Source organism: Brachyhypopomus gauderio, chromosome 15 (genome assembly GCF_052324685.1).
Source record: "Brachyhypopomus gauderio isolate BG-103 chromosome 15, BGAUD_0.2, whole genome shotgun sequence".
NCBI lineage: Eukaryota > Metazoa > Chordata > Actinopteri > Gymnotiformes > Hypopomidae > Brachyhypopomus > Brachyhypopomus gauderio.
Window position 1 is genome coordinate 5,331,771 of NC_135225.1, and position 24,858 is coordinate 5,356,628.

The following is a 24,858-nucleotide window of genomic DNA, read 5'->3' on the forward strand; positions in this document are numbered from 1 at the left end:
ACAGCGTATGGTCACTCGGAGACTCCAAAGTCTCTCTGTTCTCCTCATTGTCCACGGATGACTCCTGTTCCTGTCCCCGGTCCTTGTCCAACTGGGCTTTAACAAGGTTGGATTTTGGCCCTATACTAGACCCAAAGGACTCACTGGAGGACCTGATGTTGAGGTTGCTGTCAACCACAGATGAAAGCACACCAGTGGATCCTATACTGGGCCCATTATCTGCTGTACTATTTAAAGGCAGGTTCTCCTCGTGTGTAACTCCCAGCTTGTCTAGTTTCTTAAACTGCTTGCCTAGTCGGCCAGGTGAGTTGAGTTTTAGGTTGTTTGGATACGGCGGTCTCCGGGTTCTGATGACAGTCCCGTTCTGTGCCACGTACATGGAGCCATTGATGTTGCTGTGGCTGTTGATGAGTGGCAGGTGACGTCGCTGGACGTCTGACCCACTCTCGTCCCCTGTAGTCGTGGACTCACCGTCCCTCTCCACTGATAACTTGATCCTCTTTTGTCTTCCAGTCTGAGAGAGATCACAGCGATACACAATGTCACAACCACATATATCAACCTTAGGAGTTAACGTTAGGCTTAAAAAAAACAACAATAATTTGACCTTGAATTTAAAAGAGCTACACATAATTATTACTACACATTATTATTTAAAGTTATAAAAGTAATAAAATATTTAGGGCCTCCAGTTTATACAAAAGAAAGTAAAGGAAGTAAAGGAGCAATGTTCACCCAAAAATTTCACCCAAGAGCAGAGAAAGATTAAAGTGCCCTAGTCTCTATGTCCATGCAGTAGTGGAAAGAGTTCAGTGAGAGGCACTCCAAAAATGTGGGGGGGAAACAGAGGCTGGAAGAGCAGAAGGGAAATGCACTGCACTTCAGAGCAGGAGCAGATGAAATTCAGTCTTACTGTAGAACTTGCATTCCCCCTCTCTGTCCGTCCTTAGAAAGCTGTGGAACTCCCTGATTCAGACTGTGCATCTGAAGTTCCTTCATTTCTCCCGCTGCCAGATGTTAAGGCGTCTTCATCCACCTCAGCGATGGGCGACAAGCCCCCAAACCCCTCGTCCGAGCTCTCGCTCACGCTCTCGGTTCCGTAAGGAGCGTCGGCGTACGAGCTTGGATCATCTGTGTTTACAGACGCTGCCCCATCACTCGCCCCACCTGAAGACTCCCTGCTTTCTTCTGTAGCCTCCTCCTCCTCCTCATCCTTGTCAGGTTCTTCCCCTTCTGAGCCCTCCTCGCTCTCTTCCTCTATAATGTCTTGGGAGGAGTGTGTGAGGACTGATTTGAGGGAACGTCTGCTTCCCCCTGAAGATCTGGAACTGGTGGTGCTTCCTTCACTGCCGGTCACAGACGCGGCGTCTGATGCTTCCGTGTCGGACGCCACAGATCTGCTACGTCCCGAGGCGGACGACTCAGATCGGCTCCTCACAGATCTTCCTGACTCCGCATCACTGACACCAACGCTTCCAGACCTCACAGAAGACTGAGCTGATGACCCTTGGGAGTCCATAGATCTGCTGCTAGAGGCCTTTGTACTCTTGGAGACACTGGCGCTGGATCTAGCTGTACCAGAAACGCTGGCACTTGCACTGCTCCTCACACTTGATCTCTCTGAAGATCCTCTACTAGCTTCAGTGCGTGACGACTTCATGGACGAGTGAGTGGTTGAAACCTCTGACCTAGACCCCGAAGCTTCAGATTCTTTGGATTCTGGACTACCGTCTTCTTCCTCATCGGATTCTTCTTCGGTTCCTGATTTTTCTGTCGCAGATGTCTTCTCAGATTTGGAATCTTTTTCTGTTTTGGAGGATTTTTCTGACTCCGATTCCTCCTCTGAGCCGGACCTGTCTGCTGAGTCTGACTCCTTCCCAGTCCCTGACTCTTTATCTAACTCTGAATCTCTTTCAGTTCCAGATTGCTCCGTCCCAGTCTTAGACTTACTTTCTTCATCAGACTCCTCTGGTTCCTCCGGTTCCGACTCCGAGTCAACGGTGCTCTCATTGGCATCGTCCCTCTCCAGGTCCACCTTCAGGTAGTCCTTGTCTGCGGTGCTGCTCACTACCGAGGACCCATCCTCCTCCAGTCCCGTCCTGTCCCTGCTTTCTGCTTCAGAGCCACTGTAGTCCGGTTCGCTGACACTGATGGACACTTTGGATTTTTCTGACTCGGGTGCAGACTCGTCCTTCTCACTAGCAGAACTACGACTGACACTGCCCTGTGACTTCTTCCTCATTTGCGCCTTTTTACCCACGTCGATGCGTTTCAGCATTTTTCCAAGTTGAGCCTTTCCCGAGGACTCGCCACTGTCAATGGAGCCGGTCGGGCTTTGGCCCTCCGTCAGACTCTCTTGACTGCCAATACGGCGTGCAGATGTCAGCTTGGCGTAGTCTTTGTCCTTTCTCCTCTTCCCAAACATCAGTGGGAAGATCCTGGCCTTCTTCCAAGGTGAGGTGTGAACCTTCTCTAATTTTTTCCCCGCAGCGATTAGCCTGCTGAGTTTCAGGACCGCCTTCAGCTTCTTCGAAGCTGTGGACTCCTCTGGCTCTGCAGGTGCTTCTGGCTCTGCTGGCCCAATCACGTCCTCAACGGGAGGTTCTGGCTCGGCGGGACCAATCTCATCCTCTGGAGGAAAGTCTCTGAATCCTACCTGCTTACCGCGCCCTCGTCCCCGCCCACCTCTCCCTCTGCCCGCCTGTGGTGAGATTATTTCCTATTAAGACTATTACAGCATTATGACAATCACATGTACATTCCATCCTGACACTAAACAAGGAAGAAGAAAAGTTTTTGTTTAGGTCTCAACAACTTTCCAAACAAAAGAGAAATCTAAGGTGACATGGGGCCTATTCAAACCCTCATATCCTGGATTTACTCAGACATCTTTCAATATCAAACTATAATTCCTCTTTTGAGATTAATAAAATCTTGTCTTATCAGACCCATACTTGTTTAATAAAACTGATTGCCAAATAAACATGAAAAATCAATACATTTTGAATGAAACTTCTGTCCACACGTTTTGATCTACCAGTGAATAAAGTGAAATATTACCTCTTGCCCATAGGGGTTGTAGTAATAGCCGTCATCTTCTCCGAGGGCTTCGCCGTACTCGTCGTACATGGGAGATATTAACCTCCTGCGACTTCCATATGTAGGATAGGGATCATACCTTCAGGATGAAACATACACACACACACACACACACACACACACACACACACACACACACACACACACACACACACACACACACACAATTGAATTGCAGTAAAGTACACAAGCTTTCAGCTTTCCAGGGAAACAGGACATTTGAACACCGGCTGCCTATTATTTAAGTGGCATTTAAATGACATCTGGATTTCTTAGCGCTCCTACCTTCTGAGTAAAACAAGCATTTTTTTTAAACCATGTTGGTATCTCAAGATCAGCAGAGGAAAATGGACAGAACCTTAAGTTTAAAAGAGTATTTAGTCTTTAGTCATGATGAGAAAGTAATTCCAATGCAGTCAAAGGGAAATACACTGCATATTTTTTCAAAGTGTTATATTATACAACATGTTGAAGAAGTTAACCAGGCAATAAACTACACAAATGCCACCTGTGCACAAGACTCCTGAGGTTAAAGCATGCAGCGTAGTGATGAGAGCTTCATCTCAGATCACTGCTCATTAGGGTCCATCTGGGCCACTTTATTGCGTGAATATGGCATTTGCATGAGATGGGCTGGAAACGCAGGAAACCACTGGGAGATGAAATGTAGCGTTGCGTTGATTCTAAAGTCTTGGAAAATCTGCTGGTGACAGAGTCAAGACCCCCTAATAACTCTATCTGGTCTAGCGGAGTGGAGATGCAGGATGCTGTTGGTGGTTTAAGCCTTTCTTCTCATCGAGGTGGCCACATTCCCTCGAGTGCTCGACCCTCCTCGCCCTCGCAGATCAGCACACAATATTTGCTTACCATCTGTTCTTATGGCAGTGTTGGCCAGTTCTCTTCCACTCACCATATGGGCTGCTATAAGTGTCACAGCCAGTTTACCGCCTCCTCAACTCCCTCTCAACTCCCTCTCAATCCCTCATCTGCCTCTCAACTTCCTCATCTGCCCCTCAACTCCTTCTCGCTTCAACTCACCCAACACTCCCTCAACTGCCTCTCAACTCCCCCAACACTCCCTCAACTGCCCTTCAACTCCCCCAACGCTCCTTCAACTGCCCTTCAACTCCCCCAACACTCCCTCAACTGCCCTTCAACTCCACCAACACTCCCTCAACTGCCTCTCAACTCCCCCAACACTCCCTCAACTGCCCTTCAACTCCCCCAACACTCCCTCAACTGCCCTTCAACTCACCCAACACTCCCTCAACTGCCCTTCAACTCCCCCAACACTCCCTCAACTGCCTCTCAACTCCCCCAACACTCCCTCAACTGCCTCTCAACTCCCCCAACACTCCCTCAACTGCCCTTCAACTCCCCCAACACTCCCTCAACTGCCTCTCAACTCACCCAACACTCCCTCAACTGCCTCTCAACTCTCCCAACACTCCCTCAACAGCCCTTCAACTCCCCCAACACTCCCTCAACTGCCTCTCAACTCTCCCAACACTCCCTCAACTGCCTCTCAACTCACCCAACACTCCCTCAACTGCCTCTCAACTCTCCCAACACTCCCTCAACAGCCCTTCAACTCCCCCAACACTCCCTCAACTGCCTCTCAACTCTCCCAACACTCCCTCAACAGCCCTTCAACTCTCCCAACACTCCTTCAACTGCCTCTCAACTCTCCCAACACTCCCTCAACAGCCCTTCAACTCCCCCAACACTCATTCAACTGCCTCTCAACTCTCCCAACACTCCCTCAACAGCCCTTCAACTCCCCCAACACTCATTCAACTGCCTCTCAACTCTCCCAACACTCCCTCAACTGCCTCTCAACTCTCCCAACACTCCCTCAACTGCCTCTCAACTCTCCCAACACTCCTTCAACTGCCTCTCAACTCTCCCAACACTCCCTCAACAGCCCTTCAACTCCCCCAACACTCCTTCAACTGCCTCTCAACTCTCCCAACACTCCCTCAACTGCCTCTCAACTCTCCCAACACTCCTTCAACTGCCCTTCAACTCCCCCAACACTCCCTCAACTGCCCTTCAACTCCCCCAACACTCCTTCAACTGCCTCTCAACTCCACCAACACTCCCTCAACTGCCTCTCAACTCTCCCAACACTCCCTCAACTGCCTCTCAACTCCCCCAACACTCCCTCAACTGCCTCTCAACTCACCCAACACTCCCTCAACTGCCCTTCAACTCCACCAACACTCCCTCAACTGCCCTTCAACTCCACCAACACTCCCTCAACTGCCCTTCAACTCCCCCAACACTCCCTCAACTGCCCTTCAACTCCCCCAACACTCCCTCAACTGCCCTTCAACTCCACCAACACTCCCTCAACTGCCCTTCAACTCCCCCAACACTCCCTCAACTGCCCTTCAACTCCCCCAACACTCCCTCAACTGCCTCTCAACTCCCCCTCGCTTCTTCAACTGACCCTCAACTGCCCCAACACTCCCTCAACTGCCCCTCAACTGCCTCTCGCCCCTTCTCCTCCGTGTTCATACGTCACTGGATGCTCTTCTGTAGTGTTTTTCGCAGCTCTCAGACTGTTGTGCAGTTCAGCTCTGCGACCGTCTCGTTCGTTTCTCCTTCTCCACCTCCCTCCTCCACACTCAGAGAGGAACTTGGGCTCAGGTGGTCTCAGACAGAGTAATTGAACCCACTTGGAGGGAGGGAAAAGGGTAAACATTAAGGATGACGAATGACAAAAGGCCAGAAGAGAGATAGATAGAGTCTAATGCTGAATCTCATCCCAGGATTTCAGATTTCCTCGGATTGCTGTAGTATTCTAGTATTCCTGAATATCTCTCAGAGTTGGACAGTCATGGGTGGTGTATGCTTCTTTAATGCCTACATTTAAACATATATTCAATTAGGGAAAATATGTGCATCACCCGAGTGTATCGCTATCAAAGACACACGTTTCCAGATACACTTGCACACACACACACACACACACACACACACACACACACACACACACACACACACACACACACACACACACACACACACCAGCTGTGATGACCAACTATAACCAGGCTAATCCCGATTTCAGTGCCACCATGTTCCAAATAAACAAAAATAAATTTTCAAGATATAAAATGCACTTTACACATTACTATATTACCATAATACAATTTTTTTGGGGTGGTACTCATCACCATGTTAGCTGAGCGTCTTTATTTAGCACTGACTCAAATGTGCAGCCTAGCTGCAATTCTGAAGAGGAACATTATTTGTAATGCTGCAAAAAATGTTTTTCCACTTCTTTGCAAGTCTGTTTTCTGCAGACAATACAAACCATTATTTTTCTCATTCATATTAGCAGCACATCAACAACAACAATGTGAAACGTAAGATAAGGTGGGCAGCTGGCAGTAATATCAGTCACTACTGGTGGCAACCAGCCCAGTCCTGGCACTGGAGCAGCTGGTGGTGTGTAGAGAGCTGAGAGCCCATGTTAGCAAAAGGCACAGACTGGACTGTCCTTCAGCATGTAGCCAAACGGTTGGGATGGGAATTGTGTTGTCTTTGTGCTACGCCCAGATCTGCTGTGACTAGCTGTGGTGATCCCACTAAGTGCACAGACATAAGAGAGAAGAGGAATCTTCTCCAGGTCTTTCAATTATGTGCCTACACAATAATAAACTAGCAAATGCTGAATTTTTAAACATCAAAGTGTTGTGTGCTGCTTTTTAAAAATTTTTTAGTCTGGTTACCACAAAGCACATTCACACTAGCACATGTACACACACATGTACACACACATGTACACACACATGTACACATATGCATGCAGACACAGGAGCACACAGACAGACAGACAGACAGATGGGTGGACAGACAAACACACACATGCATACATGCATGCACAAACACGTGTTCATTTTGAACTTACATTTGATCATAGTTATAGTAGTCTGGTGCAATGTAGTCTTGCCCAGGGTCAATACCCGACTCCATAGAGAGTGCCTGAACCAAGAACACAAACATGTCAATCCAAACATCCCAACAAGTCATAAACAAACAATGTCAGGAGTTGAAACTGAACACAATTTAATCTTACACAATTATCAACAGGAAATGGACCCGATACAGTATGGACGAAATGAAGGTATCGTATTCAACATGATGAATACTTTCACATCTGACCCGTCATATAGCAACTACTAGGGCCACTACAGAAAAGGGGATATAATTTTAAAGAAAAAAGGCTACGTTCACATTATCAACCTTAAGTGACACAAATACGACTTTGGCCTTGATATGACATAAATCAGATTTTTCTGGGCTGTGTAGCTTTGATATGTGGTCTGAGATCATATTCCTGTCTCTGGACAGGTGACTTGAATGAGAATGAGACCAGAATTCATGTGGCTTTTTGCTTGGTGCTGTTGTTGTGAAAACAGCAAGGGAGGAGAGCAACGACCGTGACAACAGCATCCGTGACAACAGCAAAAGCTGGGAGTCGGGATGCTTTTCACTCGTCTTCTCCCCCTGATCAAGCACAGCTGAGGAACTGTTTCCTGTCCTCCAGAGCCGAATGTGGTGCACACACCAGCTAGGACGTTCATTTTGCAGGTTTTATTACCATGAGTCACCTCACAAATATGATGTTTTTTGCTGCTGGTGTCAACACAACATTACAAAAACGTGTCATTGTGCACATGTGCAGAGACACATTCAGTTTGCAGATATGGGTGACTTGTGATTATGAATGTGAACTGTCAAGATATGCCAATCTGATCTGAGCCAAAATTTGGAACGGAACAACGGGCCCCAAAATGTGAACGTAGCCAAAAAGGCATGAGAGGAAAATGAAGACACTACCTCGGGCCTGAGCAAGGACGGCCTCAGCAGCTGCTGCTGAAGAGAACGAGGGAGAGAAGGCATCGATCAAGAGAAAACAGCAGAAGAAAAGGAGAGAAAACGGATGACAAGAACAAAAGAGAACGCGAGGGAAGGCAGACGACGGTTGGAAAAAAAATAACACTCAAAGATGAAGAGTGGGAAATGTGTGGGTTAGGAGGAAATAAGGAGGGGTGGGGCAAACAAACTGGGTTAAAGACTACAGCCGGTGCCACAGGACAGAGAGAGAGCAAGTCAGACACACACCCCTGTGGGGGGGGGGGGGGGGGGGGGGGGGATGCAGGGCAGCACAGCGGAGCAGAGAAGCTGCTCTCTTAATAAGCTACCATTAAAAGAACGCAAATGGTAAAGTGGAGTGGCCGTGAAAAGGTCAAGACGGAGAGAATATGCACACGAGGACAGACGCTTTGACTCGTGCGCTGACATAACGCGTACACGCGTCTCTTTTTCTAAAGCTTCCTGAGGAAAGTCATGTAAGGCACAGGGCCGGATTAGATAAGCCTTTTCAATAAAAAACAGAGTCCTCGTCTCTCTGCTTGAGTGTAAAAACAGAGGTAATGGCAACCCTTCTATCTCGGCGTCCATCTCATTGAGATTCTACTCTAATTCTCCCTCAGGCACTACTGGCAGATTGGGGAGATGAGGAACAGGGAGCCTTCCTACCTCAGAGGAATCAAAAACGACCAGCGCCATAATAAATAAACATTTCACACAGCAGTAACAGACGGGTGAAAGACGGACATACCTCTCTGCCTCGTCCACGCCTGCCAGCCATGTGGAAATAAACAACAAACAGAAAACCCTGAAATAAGGATTCATGATAATGTCCAGTCACTCGGCTCTATTGTTTTCATTACTTACAGTGCGGTTAAAGTGTGGGCTTGTTCAGCCACAGGATTTTTCATCTTTAATAAGTATTATTACATTGTCAAGAAAAGAACAGTCTGTGGAAATAAAGTTGGTGAAGTGGCATTGGAAACAATGTTAGAGGGAACAGGCCTAAAATGGACCTAGAAGTGCTGACACAAACACTTTACCACTGACACACAGCTTAGGGGACGCTTTTCCATTATTTGAAACAACTTATTTATACAAACAGGCAAGCCTGTACACACACACACACACACACACACACACACACACACACACACAGCCCTATATTTGACAAGTAGACACACACACACACACACACACACACACACACACACACACACACACACTGCCCTATATTTGACAAGTAGACCTCTCTGCTAGATGTGAGGTAGATGACTAATGGTTCGCTAATGTGCATGAGCGGCTGTGGGTGTTAGAATGAGAATAGAGCTGTTGGGATATACGTAAGTGCTGAAAGCTACCGGCCTCCTGCCTGCCTGCCTTGAGATTCAGACCCATCACTGCTCGGGTCAGAAGCAAACACAAACAGCTCTTCAGCAGAGCACAACTCTACTGCTTTGGTTTGTTCCTCATAGAGATAACTTTCCTCCAAGATCTATATATGTCCCGAGGAAGACATTTTCATAATTGTCACTTTATGCCAAGAAATCAAAACAACAATGTAAATATACCACTGAAACATTGCAGCAGGACTGATAATGAAGATATCCTCGTAGTCCCAACAGGAGAAACTGCTGATGTTGCCAGAAATGTTTTTGCTTGCTCCACACACGTATAGAGTATCTGGAGTAAATTGGTCCTTTTGTCTCAAGTTCGTCCCCTGGCATTTCATTATTCTCAAGAGTACGGCGAACATATTCATCCAAATCTGGACTGCCTGTAGTATCTTTTAATCAACATTACATGATGTTAAAAAAAGTGTAAAGGGCTTGCTCTCTCATTCTCTGTGAACTATGCAAAATCTAAAAGAAGAGATAAAATGCTAAAACCACATGGTTAGGGGAGGGACGAATGAAAAGGAGCTGGAGTGAGCAGTGGACTAATTATTACTGTTCCTAATGCATGAAGACATTCTAGTCCCTGCTGAGTGGAGCCCATCGGGAATACACTTGAGTACCCTTCACTAATCACACATAACCTTCCTCAGTGCCTCACTAATCACACATAACCTTCCTCAGTGCCTCACTAATCACACATAACCTTCCTCAGTGCCTCACTAATCACACATACCCTTTCTCAGTGCCTCACTAATCACACATACCCTTTCTCAGTGCCTCACTAATCACACATACCCTTTCTCAGTGCCTCAGTAATCACACATACCCTTTCTCAGTGCCTCACTATTCACACATAACCTTCCTCAGTGCCTCACAAATCACACATACCCTTTCTCAGTGCCTCACTAATCACACATACCCTTCCTCAGTGCCTCACTAATCACACATAACCTTCCTCAGTGCCTCACTAATCACACATAACCTTCCTCGGTGTCTCACTAATCACACATAACCTTCCTCTGTGTCTCACTAATCACACATACCCTTCCTCAGTGTCTCACTAATCACACATACGCTTCCTCAGTGCCTCACTAATCACACATACCCTTCCTCAGTGTCTCACTAATCACACATACCCTTCCTCAGTGCCTCACTAATCACACATAACCTTCCTCAGTGCCTCACTAATCACACATAACCTTCCTCAGTGCCTAACTAATCACACATACCCTTTCTCAGTGCCTCACTAATCACACATACCCTTTCTCAGTGCCTCACTAATCAAACATAACCTTCCTCAGTGCCTCACTAATCACACATACCCTTTCTCAGTAACTCACTAATCACTCATACCCTTTCTCAGTGCCTCACTAATCAAACATAACCTTCCTCAGTGCCTCACTAATCACACGTACCCTTTCTCAGTAACTCACTAATCACACATAACCTTCCTCAGTGCCTCACTAATCACACATAACCTTCCTCAGTGCCTCACTAATCACACATAACCTTCCTCAGTGCCTCACTAATCACACATACCCTTCCTCAGTGTCTCACTAATCACACGTACCCTTTCTCAGTAACTCACTAATCACTCATACCCTTTCTCAGTAACTCACTAATCACACATAACCTTCCTCAGTGCCTACCTAATCACACATACCCTTCCTCTGTGCCTCACTAATCACCAATGTTGGGAACGTTACATTAAAAAAGTAATTAGTTATAGTTACTCACTACTTGTTCAAAAAAGTAACTGAATTAGTAACTGAATTACTCTATAATAAAAGTAACTCGTTACCAGGGAAAGTAACCCAGTCTGGTAGACATTCAGGAACTTCAAGTATTTTCTTAAATAATGTTTATATCGCCACCTTGAAAATGCAAATTTTTCTTCGGCTTGCTCCTGACTCGCCATTTCTGCCTCTTCTCCGTTTGTGTCGTGTCACTGGTGTGCTTCGGCGCGCGGGTAAAAACACTGGCTCTGATTGGCTACCATAACGCTGCCTTAGCCAATCGCTTATTGACTTGTTAAGTTAAACAGGTGTTGCACCGAGAACTGTGACCTATCGAGATCTGTTATTCCTCACTAGTCTGGGCAGTGGTCCGCTCGCATTACTGTTAGTATATCAATATATAGTAACGCACCGCTTTTAATGACCAGTAATGTCAACCGCATTGTAATGACAGGAAAAGTAATTAATTACATTATCCCGTTACTGACAAAATGAGGCTGTTACCTAACGCCGTTATTCACAACACTGCTAATCACACATACCCTTTCTCTGTGCCTCACTAATCACACATACCCTTTCTCAGTGCCTCACTAAACACATATAACTTTTCTCAGTTAAAATACTTAACTGAAACTTGCAAATAAGGTTAATGCGTTAGCGGGTTTCACATCTGCCTACTGTCATGGAAGTAGGAAAGTCAGGAATACATAACTGTAATTCCCCACTAATCCTATTCACAGTTGGTAAGCACTACTTTGGCTTTTTGTACTTCACTGCATTGTATCATGTTAAAGTGTGAACCTCGACAGACACATCACTAACGTGCACCGTCGTGAAACGTGCATCACCCACTGATATCACGTGTGTCAAACTGTAAGCCCTTTTCCTTCCATATAAGGCTCAGCATGAAATTGCGAACAATGCAAAGAATACATTTAGCATAAGATTATGAGGACAAGACTATTAAATAAACTCAAATTATCTTGCAGCCTGCAAAATATCTGCTTCCACATCAACTCAGACACGAGCGCCGCAGAAAACATCCGAAAATAAATCATTTGGACTCGAGATTTAATAATGTGGCCTGAATAGGTGTCATCAGGCTCATGAGAAGGAGGGGGTGTTGGGGGGGGGGCTGCTTTATGTGTACACAGAGAGCTTTTCATCCACAGCCACTCGGAGAGATTGATTGTGCTCTTGCCGGAGCTGAAGGCAGCCGGCTGGTGGCAGGGCGCACTTTCCCTGTCTCCCGGCCCACTGCCTGTTATCTCCATTGTTTGGCCCAGTGCACTTCTTGACTCTTTTGATTTTCTAAAGGCCAAAAACATCCGCACAACTGTACAGACGCAGGGCGACCTCGGGCGGTCTGACGGCGCTGACGGCTCTTTACAGGGGGTTATTGAGTGCACCAACAGCACCGCTGAGGGAAAAGTGCACAGCGGAGGCTGACGAAGATTACGGTGAAGAAGATGAATAAGTGCATGGTGGACGAAGGCTCACGCCGCCGCTTTTGTCTGCTCTCAAAAAACAGCTGAGAGGCAGCACGTGAGACGAGAGGCATGAGACGTGAGGCGTGACACGTGAGATTCTGCGGCCTGCAGCAGGACAAGGAGTGCAGAACAGAGCACGCTGTGTATTTAACATAATGGTATAATAACGCACCTTTCTGATGATCACTAATCCTCATAATCATCCCTGTTTAACAATGTGAAGAATTTTTATAAATCTGAAAAGACATTTCTGAATTACTGTCTTGTTTTAGGAATGAAACATTTCAAAGTCACAGTGTCTTAGTCACTATACATAAAAATACAAAGTCAATGAGATATGGAATATTGTCCTAAAATTCTGTCGAGAGTTAATACATAAAACTTCAGAGTAAATCATTCATAATTGAAAAGTTCCATCCTTGGACTTTTTAAAAAGATTACCGTATAACAAATGTATTGAAAATTGGACTGGTCAAAATGATTGGCCTCATGTAAATTCTTCAAGAAGAAGTAGCATATTGAAATGATTAGCTTTCAAACCACACCTGAACCCCATCGGACTTGTTGATTGGCACAATCAATCAACACTGGACTCTATTAAATGTCCTCCAATGAAGAGCACTAGGGGAACTTAAAGGGCAGACTGAGAAGCAGCACTCTTACATTCTAATTTCATCATGCCAAAAAGCAAGAAAAAAAGTATCGGCCTCAGGAAGAAAGTCCCGGATGTCCATCTCAAGGGGGGGAGGTGTGCTGCCATTCCCAAACATTTTACAGTGTGTAGCACATCTATATGTTTGCTGTATGTTACAACTTTGTAACTTTATTACGACTTTGTCAGAAGCAAACCTGCGTGTGGCCACAAGTACAAGACACTGAAGACGGAAATAGTCTGATACGTGCACAAGGACCCCTGAATCTCTGAGAATATGAACATCACCTATTTTGGACTTAAAAGTTTCAAAGAAGACTGTTGTAAAGGCTCTTCACCATGGTGGACTTTGAGGTCATTGCCCAAGGAAAACCGTTGCTCACACAGTGGCACATCAAAGTACGACTGTAATTTGCCCATGGCTGCCAAGTCTGTCCTTTCGTATGATGAAACTAACATGGAGCTGTTCAAGTACATCAATAAAGCTTTTGTTTAGTAAAGTAAGGAAGAGGCCTTCAACCATAAAATTCCACAGTTAATCATGATAAAGCAATGACCAGTAGCACATATATCCAGATTGGTCCAAAACATTTTGAAAGATACCATAATCAATGTCCTGGAATGGTCCTCTCAAAGGTAGAAATGTGCACATGCAGCAACTCGGCCACAAACCAATAAAGAAATGCTTTCTGGAAAAACGGGGTTACATTTACAGTAACTAACCCATGTGTACAGCCATAAAGTGTTTGGGAGAAAGCAGGAATTGGTGACCCTGTGGTAAAATAGAGATTTGCAGCTAAACGCACAATCATAATAGGCCAATATTAAAGAAAATCATACATACCAAATTTTTTTGTTTGTTAATTAATTTATTTGGATATACCAGTTAATTAGCCTATTTTTTATGTATTGACACTCGTTGCTCCAAACTACCTTGCGTTGTTGAATGTTCTTGACCTCCACCTCTAAAGACATAGGCTGGTAATAGTTGTTGATTGCTATAAGCCTAAACAGCAGTAAACTAATTGCAAACACACTCACATATACATAAATAAACAAGAGAGGATGATGCATTGTCTACTATAATGGCTTTTTGGCATTAATTGAAGACCTAGACAAGTTTTCTCAGATCAGATTTTCTTGCCATTGATGATCAATAGTTAATGAGCTGGTTCAAAGTGTCATTCTCTTGCAGCTGTGTGCCGAGTTGAACCCAGATTTAGAGAGACCAACATTATGAAATCGTGCAATACCAATCCATTTACGGGCATTGAAGACTCTTGGATTCCTGCCCACCTGTAGCTCTCGAAGGGAATTGGCTGATAGGTCAAGGATACCCCAGCCATGCTTCAACTGCATTACGCCAGCCGTATTGTGAAGCATAATAAAACTGACACGTCGGTACATCAGATCTCCTTACGTGGTTTTCCTTACACGTCAACATCAAAGCACAATTTGCAGCAATAGCCAGTTTCCCAAATGTGATGGGAGCGATTGACTGAACTCGTACTGCTATAAGAGCATCGAGTCAGAATGAAGCTGAATTCATCAATCGAAAGCAATTTCATTCTATAACGGTAATCTGTGATGCGACCAGAATCCCTTTAAGCGACGAATAGAACACACCCCATTTAAATATGCATAAGGTAATCTGCATGGTCCATTTATGGATAAGTGTGGGTGGTAAGGAGGTGTAACGTGAAGCTCATTCACTTGCGGACATTTTGAAGAAGATTGTGATTTATAAAGTAGAAGAAAGAAGAAGAAACAGCTTTTAGATGTGCTTGTAAATTAGATTTTTGGGACACACTTTCACTCATGAATCCATACAGTTTTATAAACGAGGCCCCAGATCTCAATCCTATTAGTAATCTATGGCAGGATCTCAAGGTTAAAGTCCATGCTTGAAATCCATGTAATCTGGCTAAGCTGGCACAATCTGCCATGTAGGAATAGCCTAAGGTCCCTCAACAGACATGTGCCAGCCGCTTAGGAAAGTTTGCTGTCACTTGTGAATCAGAAAGGTTACACTATTGACTATTAATTGCCAGAAGGCTAATCATTTTGACCATTAATGTTTTTTCTTGCTTCAACACAAAATGCATCACACAAATATCTTTATCAAACTTGTTGTTTTCAAAGTAACTATACTGTAAACACTTATTATTTCCTCAGAGCAGCTAAGGGTTCTGTTCAATTTCAATTTCAAGAATCCCAAGAATTTCCCTCTGGGATCAATAAAGTATTTATCTATCTGTCTATCTATCTCATAATGTATTATATCCTTAGCATCTACAGAACTGAACAGATAACCATGAGTGCTAGATAGAAAAGCAAATACAAAGATGAGTCAGAGGACATCATCTGTGAATATAGGTTGGAGTTACCAGAGTCTGAATTCTCTACTGAAGAGTCTGCTTGGCTTTTGTTTAATTCCTTCAGTCAGACACCGGCTTTGTTAATAACCCACTTTGGGGGCTCTCTGTCCTCATCTTATGATCCCTGTCTGGGTGGTTACAGGAACTGCTTCCAGATCGGTCGATGCGAGTTCCATGAGACGAGCACTTCAGAATCACGTCAGGTTTCCTCCTGTCCTTCAGATAGGAGGCGTACTGCAAGTGGCAATGGGGTCTGTTTTTTCCTCATCCTGGCTTGGCAAAAATGGACTGGAGACAAAGTTTGGAGGAAGGAGTAATGTAGATAAAAGAGAGTGATACCAGGGCATAAGGAAAAAGGGGAGGATGAGAAACAGGAGCTGGTGGAGGAATGGGACAGCACACTGGATGGACTGGGACAGCACACTGGACGGACTGGGACAGCACACTGGACGGACTGGGACAGCACATTAAACAGACTGGGACAGCACACTGGACAGACTGGGACAGCACACTGGACAGACTGGGACAGCACACTGCACAGACTGGGACAGCACACTGGACGGACTGGGACAGCACATTAAACAGACTGGGACAGCACACTGGACAGACTGGGACAGCACACTGGACAGACTGGGACAGCACACTGCACAGACTGGGACAGCACACTAAACAGACTGGGACAGCACACTGGACAGACTGGGACAGCACACTAAACAGACTGGGACAGCACACTGGACAGACTGGGACAGCACACTAAACAGCCTGGGACAGCACACTGGACAGACTGGGACAGCACATTAAACAGACTGGGACAGCACACTGGACAGACTGGGACAGCACACTGCACAGACTGGGACAGCACACTGGACAGACTGGGACAGCACACTGCACAGACTGGGACAGCACACTGGACAGACTGGGACAGCACACTGGACAGACTGGGACAGCACACTAAACAGCCTGGGACAGCACACTGGAAAGACTGGGACAGCACACTAAACAGACTGGGACAGCACACTAAACAGACTGGGACAGCACACTGGACAGATTGGGACAGTTGAATATGATGTCTATCAGGACATCACAGGGCAGAGATGGAGATGCTGAAATTGAACTGAACCTCCTGCTCGCTCATGAACACCATTACTAACACCACACATTACTAACGCCACAAATTACTAACGCTACACATTACTAACGCCACACATTACTAACGCCACACATTACTAACGCCACACCTTCCACGCCACACATTACTAATGCCACACATTACTAACCCCACACCTTCTTAACGCCACACATTACTAACGCCACACATTCCTAACGCCACACATTACTAACGCCACACATTACTAATGCCACACATTACTAATGCCACACATTACTAACACCACACATTACTAACGCCACACCTTCTTAACGCCACACCTTCTTAACGCCACACATTACTAACGCCACACCTTCCACGCCACCCATTACTAACGCCACACCTTCTTAACGCCACACCTTCTTAATGCCACACATTCCTAACGCCACACATTCCTAACGTCACACATTACTAACGCCACACATTACTAACGCCACAAATTACAAACTTGTTTGCCAGTCTCCTTCCTCGACAAACCCACTTGTGTTCTCTGCTCATTTTCTGCTCATCTGCTAAGAGTTTCTTATTCTAACCTCCAAAGATTTGGAGATTGAGCTTTCTCCAGAGTACCGCCTTGTTTTTTCATTTTTACAAAGTGTTCTCTTAGGTTCAGTGGGCTATGAAGGGAGCTGATGGTGGTGAGGGCATTATCCATATCCATGGGGGTACAAGAATCTCTGGGATTCTTCTCAGCTCACGCTGTCTGCTCAAACTGCTTGGTCTGTTCCCTGACTGATAACCTTGTATCACTGCCACTCTGCACCTCCATATGAACATCAAGTTCCTCCCTGATGTCCTTAAGACCAACACCCCCTCCTCATCCCAGCACCTTAGTGCACCTTAGTGCATTGTAAATCCTAACCCCTTGATTTTGAGATGGAAGGGACCAAATGAAAAAATGACTCCTTGAGCCCTTTGTAGAAGAGGGGTGAACGAATAACAAAACCAGATCCCAGAAGCAGGCATGTGGTTCTCTGTACCGGGGCGGGGCTGCTACGGACATCCTTCTGGTAGAATGAGCCCTGGGTGATGAGAGGTGGTGCAGGCTGGAGACGTGGGCAGTGTTAGTCCCAGACTGGGGCAGGGTGTGTATGGTGTCACTGACAGCAGCAGTGGCTGGATGGGGTGGTCTGTGACAATAAGGAGGAATGGTGCAGCAAAGAAAACCTGAAATATGTGCATAAAGTGTTATGGAGGGTTACAGGGAATAAAGCTGGAAAGCACTTAAGGGGAATTATACACCGTCCCAGAATCCTTCACTTCTGTTGACCGAGTCTTTTCTCAAAACAAACAAAATATATATGTGGTATTTATGGTTGTATATGTGGTATTTATGGTTCCCTTAGTAGTTCAGCTGAGCTGAACACTATTTTGCTATTATGAATACTAATAGCTCTTGAAATCCCAAAGAAACCCCAATTAAGTTACTGTGGATACTAAATTTGATTAAACACATTTTCTGTTAATTACTTTGTTTCAGTGAAATATGCCAAATGTCATCCCCAGCGGGTCCTCTCAGAGGAATCATTCACACAGGCTGCATTACTTTTCTGCCATGATGTAGAGCGGCACACACAGGCACTGGCAGAGATATATGTGAGCATAGATGTAAACTATATATAACAGCATGAGTGTTAATATGCACAGCAAATGTGCAACAGTGAACAGCATCAAACCATGACACCTTAAAGTAACAGCTATTTAATGGCTCATCCCAGAAGAAATTAAATGATTAAAAACCTCAAAGGAACCCAACGCCACTCTGTATCCATTGCAAATGTTGTTGGGTGCTCATTTTGCGTTTGGGCACGTCACGAACACACACGGTCCCACATACGCACTCACATACATACGCACACGCGGTCACCCACGCACATTTGATGCTCATTTGAACTCTTTGTTATTCGTCTGCAGCTAAGGGAATTTGCTTTAGCTGTTTTCCTTGACCAAATAGATTATTAAAGAAAAATCCTATGGCTTCGTCTTTTTGAGTTAGCAGCTGCATTTTTTCTCATTACATTAAATCAACACTGTTTACCTGAGGGAGAGGCAGTTACGTCTCTGCTGAAGTCTTAACAAACAACATTTCATTACACATTTAAGTGGGTCTTTAACTTGGCAATCGGCTCTTGCCGCACTAATGGCTGTATGTGTCCAGTGATCACAGCACTGCAGACACACTGGCCATAAAATGGACAAAAGCAAAACTAATTTAGCCCAGTCTAACTTCCCTACAGCACCCTGAAGTGCTGAGAGAGCCATAAAAGTCTTTTATAAGAGAAAACCTCATTTCTCTTCTAAATGACAGATAAGGTCACTACTAGCTTGTTTTGTATTATTCAAGCTCCCATTGGTGGGCGTTTCTCCGGTTATTTTTCAGTTAGGCCAATCAGCATGCTCAAACAGGCACAGGGATGATTCTATTAATAATGACAACTAAATGCAGTACAGGGTTGGAGAATCAAAGCAGTAATCATAACAATGGCAAAGCTCTTGATATTGATACTAAGCCAGTACAGTTTGATGTTACAAGAAGCGGTGGTCTACCATGGAGTGGAACAAAATATATGTTTGTAGCGGGATGCTCTGAAGCACGCTGAGGAAATTCAGTCCTGACTTTAAGATGACCTTTACATGGACATACTATAGCACACACTACACCAAGATGGCACTGATACAAAAGTGATATCAACCACACAGTTTCACAAAAACATGCTAGAGTCCACATGAATATCAAGTACACTCAATACACTCAACACACACACCTACACACATCTTATGCACCCTCGTGCGCACCCTCGCGCGCACACACACACACACACACACACACACACACACACACACACACACACACACACACACACACACACACACACACACACACACACACACACACCTCTAAAGGTTCAGGTAAGAATAACGACTCACGTTTTGCTATCTCCCAGCTCCTCGTAGAGATTGGCTGGAGCCACAGCAGGTGACTTGCCCACAGGAAGTGCCTTCTGGATGCGGGCAGTTTTGGCACACTCCGCCTGTCTCCTGCAAATCATGGTAATAACCTTTATGACTTGTAACGGGTCGCCCACAGGCATAACACAAACTCAGTCTCGTGCTTGCTTTATGATATACGAACATGAGCCTACCAGCCAAAGACAAAATCAAATAAAACTCTTGTAGGTCACTGCCGTACATCTGCATGGCTTATTGTGGAGATTTCTGCCTCTTATTCAGAACCTCAGAGAGCCGAGCTCGGGTCTCAGGCTGCGGTGGGTTGATTAGGAGGAAGTGAGCCCAATTCTTTTGTACTTTATGACTGTGATGAAATCTGAGAGCAAGCCGTTTCTGTTCTTTTTTTTCAAAAGGATCTATAACTGCATCGGAACAGATAGTCGGGGTGCGAATCTCCTTTATTCATCACTGCTGTTCAACCTTTTGATTTGTGTGTTCTCATTTAGAGGGCCAAGTTGAATAATGAGGATGTGGGAGTTTTCAGAGAATAATTAATGAAATGGATGAATAGCACTTACTCTTTGAATCTGATGAAGGGGTCCGCACACAGCCACAATGGAGTAAGAGAGAAAAGGAGAGAAAAATGAAAAGGGATAAGTGGTATTGTTAGATAATTAGCCCAGCAGTATTTTCTTATCAAAACATGACACGAAGACTAAATTAAACAGGAGGACATCGCATGCTTCTCTGTGGCCCTTCAGAGCTGCTGGGCTTTAATAATAATGTGGCCCTGTTTCATGTGGCTGGAGATGAATCAGCGGCTGCAGGTGGTGGAACGAGTGTGTGTGTGTGTGTGTGTGTGTGTGTGTGTGTGTGTGTGTCCCACTGCTCACAGCCCCCAGGAAGGTGAATAACGTACACTTATCACCCATCACTCCCAACTGCTCTGCTGAGAGAGAAATGGGTTCTCAGTAGTGCTCTCCCTCCCTCCCTCCCTTCCCTCTCACTCTCTCTCTTCCCTCTCTCTTTCTATCCATCACTCCCCATCCTCCTGCTCGGAGGTGTCTCCCCTCCCTTCCTGTGTGCAGGCTGTGTCTCTTCTCTGCTGCTGATCCCCGGTTTCACACTTACTATTAGAAAGTCACACAGTCCTTCTCTCTCCTGTCAGCATTATTTATTTAACTGCAAAACAATTACCCAGAAGACAAGTGATCTCAGGTGTCACACGGTGCCGTTTCCCAGACAAACATCTGAAGGAATTTGGGTACAGTGGAAAGACATGAGGTTGTATCGTTAAGACAGATGTTCCATTTTCTTCTTATCCATCCTATCTTCATGCACATGTGTAGAAATTGGCATCTTCATCATCATAGTCATCATAATCAGCAGCAACGTTATCAGATGAAAAGCTCCACTCAAAATATCTTAACACCTTGATACAGCAGATGTCCAAAGCAGCCGTGCACGCTCCTCTTTTGTTTGTGCAATCACTGTGCATGTGCAATCGATCGGCCTTGCGCTCTTTGACAGACTTGTACCCCTGGTCAATGGCTTATCCACCCACATCTCCACTCTGCATGATCCGAACGACTCAGTCTCTGTGATAATTCTGCTTTTGCAGGACACGGCTGTCATTAGAATTCGACTTTTGGCTACTTCCCCGGACAGGATCGGTTCTCGTTTTTCTCATTACTTCTCTCTCTCCCCCCTCTCCCCTCTCAGAGAGCCTTTTCTTCCCATTCTCTGAATGCAAAAAAACTGCAATATGTCTGTATACAAATAAGGCTACACTTAATTACCATGAACAGAATGAAACAGAATCTGTTCTATGATGCCCTGTTCTGTCTGTTCAAATCTATTTATACATGTCTGTTAGTTCCTGCCTGACGTTCAGATCAAGGTAGGTGTGTGTGTGTGTGTGAGTGTGTGTGTGTTAGTGTGTTTGTGTTGTGACTGTGTATCTGTACTGCAGTGATATTGCTGGCAGATGTATTGATGGGCTTTTTCAGTCTGATAGCAGCTCTCTCTATCTCTCCCCTTCTAAGTCCACCCCACTGCAGAGAGGTACGGAGGCAGTACTGGAGAGGCAGGGGTACTTGCTGGACCTCTCTGGGACTGGTCGAGGTGTAACAGAACCGGGTGACGGGCAGAGCGAATGTGGCGGGATTGCTCACAAATGGCTTTAATTACTCTGCTTACACACACGGCCGGTGGGGGGATTAGCCTGCTGGCATGGCTAATTACAGAGGAAGACCCAGCTTAATACCTGGCAACCACTCCTAACTTTCTCTCCCTCTACCTCCTTCAGTACCTCAGACAGCCTCGCCGATTGCACCCCCCCCCCCCCCCCCCCCCCCCTCCGCAGGTGTCCGTGGTGGTACTCACTGCTTGTAGGTAACCATGACGATGAGGATAGCAGGGATGCAGCAGAGGATGATGATGATGGCGAGGGCCAGGAGCGCCCCCTCCGTGTAGCCCACGGCCTGTGCGGCCTTCTTCACCGTGGCCACGATGTCCGGCGAGCGGATCTCCAGAATCCTTCCTCCTTCACCCAAATATGGCTGGAACTCTTTATTAATGTCCAGAATCTTCCCATCCAGAAACCTGGCCAACACGCGGGAATCGTTACTGCTACTGCACAAAATGAGATTCAAGCCTATTCAAATCTACTCTGACCCACAAAAAGAAAACTAAATAGTGAGAAAATACCATTTCAGACTGATGTCGCACAATTCACACATTTACAATTCAAGCAAAGCAGCTCTACCGTGATGATCGATTTGGTATGAATTTTAAAATTAAATGTTCATCTTAAATAAGTTACAGATGAGTGAACAGTGGATAATGTACGTGTTAAAGGACGTGTAGTCAATGCATGAATGCCCCATTATTTACAGGTTTTATTTCACATGGACAATAAGGAGCAGCAACTTCCATCACTTCATAACTGATTGATCCACATATCAGCCTGCAGAATGTTTTCATCATTTTCTTTTAAATAGCTTTTTTCTGTGGGACGCTGGTGCTTGTCTGGATCTGTTACATATGGGCCTTGATGTCTGTGATCTTCGACATTATGTTTCATTATCTGCGCTCTGTTGGTAACGAAAATAAATATCCCAGAATGGACATTAATTCAATAGTTACTAAAGCACGTATGCATATACACACATACATACATATACGAGCTGGGACACCCTTTGCTGATGAAAGACCTCTATGCCTGTGTCTTGTACTATGGTACGCTGCACAACTCACAGAGCGTGTGATGTGTACCTATTAACAGTGTGTAGCATGTGTATGCTCATAATGACGGGCACTCCCAATGCGGAGTGAGATCAGTGAGGGAGTGAGATCAGTGAGAGAGTGAGATCAGTGAGGGAGTGAGATCAGTGAGAGAGTGAGATCAGTGAGACAGTGAGATCAGTGAGGGAGTGAGATCAGTGAGAGAGTGAGATCAGTGAGAGAGTGAGATCAGTGAGGGAGTGAGATCAGTGAGAGAGTGAGATCAGTGACAGGGTGAGATCAGTGAGATCAGTGAGGGAGTGAGATCAGTGAGAGAGTGAGATCAGTGAGAGAGTGAGATCAGTGAGGGAGTGAGATCAGTGAGAGAGTGAGATCAGTGAGAGAGTGAGATCAGTGAGATCAGTGAGGGAGTGAGATCAGTGAGAGAGTGAGATCAGTGAGATCAGTGACAGGGTGAGATCAGTGAGGGAGTGAGATCAGTGAGAGAGTGAGATCAGTGAGAGAGTGAGATTAGTCAGGGAGTGAGATCAGTCAGGGAGTGACGTAGAGTGACAAGCAACTACGTAGCACTTTTGTAAGTCGCTCTGGATAAGAGCGTCTGCTAAATGCCATAAATGTAAATGTAAATGAGTGAGATCAGTGAGGGAGTGAGATCAGTGAGGGAGTGAGAGAGACAGCATGTCTGTCCGTTAGGAGTTCCTCGAATGTCACAGTAGAAGAATAATGTCACTCTTGAACGAGCTCTTTGTATATCTCTGCTGAAATCATGAAAGATCTGAAAGATTTCCTGTATAAAATGCACCAAATATTTTATCATCTAATCTCTTTGGTAAATAAATCAAATGATTAGTAAACATGCGGTGTCCTGCATTTAAAACGTTTTCTTCACTTAAAGCAGTAATCTGCAATTATCAAAATCACCCAGCTTCAACCACAATAGATACAGTTAACTATCAATAATGCATAATAATCACTGTTATTCTGTAAACAACAGTCAAACCATTCCAAGAAGAGAAACATTACAATCTCTTTTAAACTGTGGACTCAACATGTATCTTAAACTATTTACATTAATGTACTAATCCTATGAGATTAAAAATGGCTTGAGACATTACAAACAACAACACAATGTCAGTGTAGTACAGCCAGAGTTAACAGTCCAGTCACACTCTAGCTCAGGGTTGCCAAGTCCTACAAAAATATCCCACACAAAGTCAGTGTAAAACCGACCCTTCAGAAGCCTGAAGCCCAAAAAACCGCACCCCGCGACCCCAGAATTTTTACCTGCGGCTGGACTTTCAAACAAAGCACAATTTGGCACGAAAACCGCGAAACTGGCAACTATGCTCTAGCTCCACCTGATGGCAAATGTTTCCCTGCACAGTGTATTTCTTAAAAAGTTGATATTGTTTATGTCCTACTGTCCACTATGGACAGACTGGTTCTAGAAGTGTTATTTTGACTGCTTACTTGAAGAGCTCTTGACGAGAGATAGCTCTGTTGGTCAGAGGGTCTATGGCGTACACCTGTAGGTCTGATTTGCTGTAGTCCTCTAATGAATAGCCTTCCCCGTACCTCCTGGGACCGATAGACTCCACAATCACTTTAGCACCAGGAATCTGGTCCTGGACATAGCGCTCCAGAATCCTGCAAGGAGAAGAGCGAGAGATGAACCAGAACCAAACCACAACACACGTGGAAAACGTCAAAATCAGTGTTCATGTTGATACCATCTATGCTAGCCAACGCACAACCCAGTCACTCTGTTTGAACTGCTGCCATCAGGAATATGGATCAAGACAATAAGATCAACAGATTGAGGAAGAGCACACACACACACACACACACACACACACACACACACACACACACACACACAC

The 24,858-nt window shown here is 45.3% G+C and overlaps 1 protein-coding gene across 1 annotated transcript in view; it reads right to left on the bottom strand.

The window, feature by feature from the left end:
• Window positions 1-383: 383 nt before the first annotated feature.
• Window positions 384-24,858, bottom strand: part of pcdh15a (protocadherin-related 15a) — a 208,317-nt gene continuing 183,842 nt past the window's right edge. The window contains exons 35-44 of the mRNA XM_076974343.1: window positions 24,449-24,625; window positions 22,118-22,336; window positions 20,311-20,319; window positions 19,712-19,822; window positions 8,735-8,753; window positions 7,951-7,986; window positions 7,019-7,092; window positions 3,061-3,178; window positions 914-2,701; window positions 384-514 (exon numbers count right to left, since the gene is read on the bottom strand). Coding sequence (XP_076830458.1) covers window positions 947-2,701; window positions 3,061-3,178; window positions 7,019-7,092; window positions 7,951-7,986; window positions 8,735-8,753; window positions 19,712-19,822; window positions 20,311-20,319; window positions 22,118-22,336; window positions 24,449-24,625 — 2,518 coding nt within the window. The 3' untranslated portion in view covers window positions 384-514; window positions 914-946. The remainder of the gene's footprint in view (window positions 515-913; window positions 2,702-3,060; window positions 3,179-7,018; window positions 7,093-7,950; window positions 7,987-8,734; window positions 8,754-19,711; window positions 19,823-20,310; window positions 20,320-22,117; window positions 22,337-24,448; window positions 24,626-24,858) is intronic.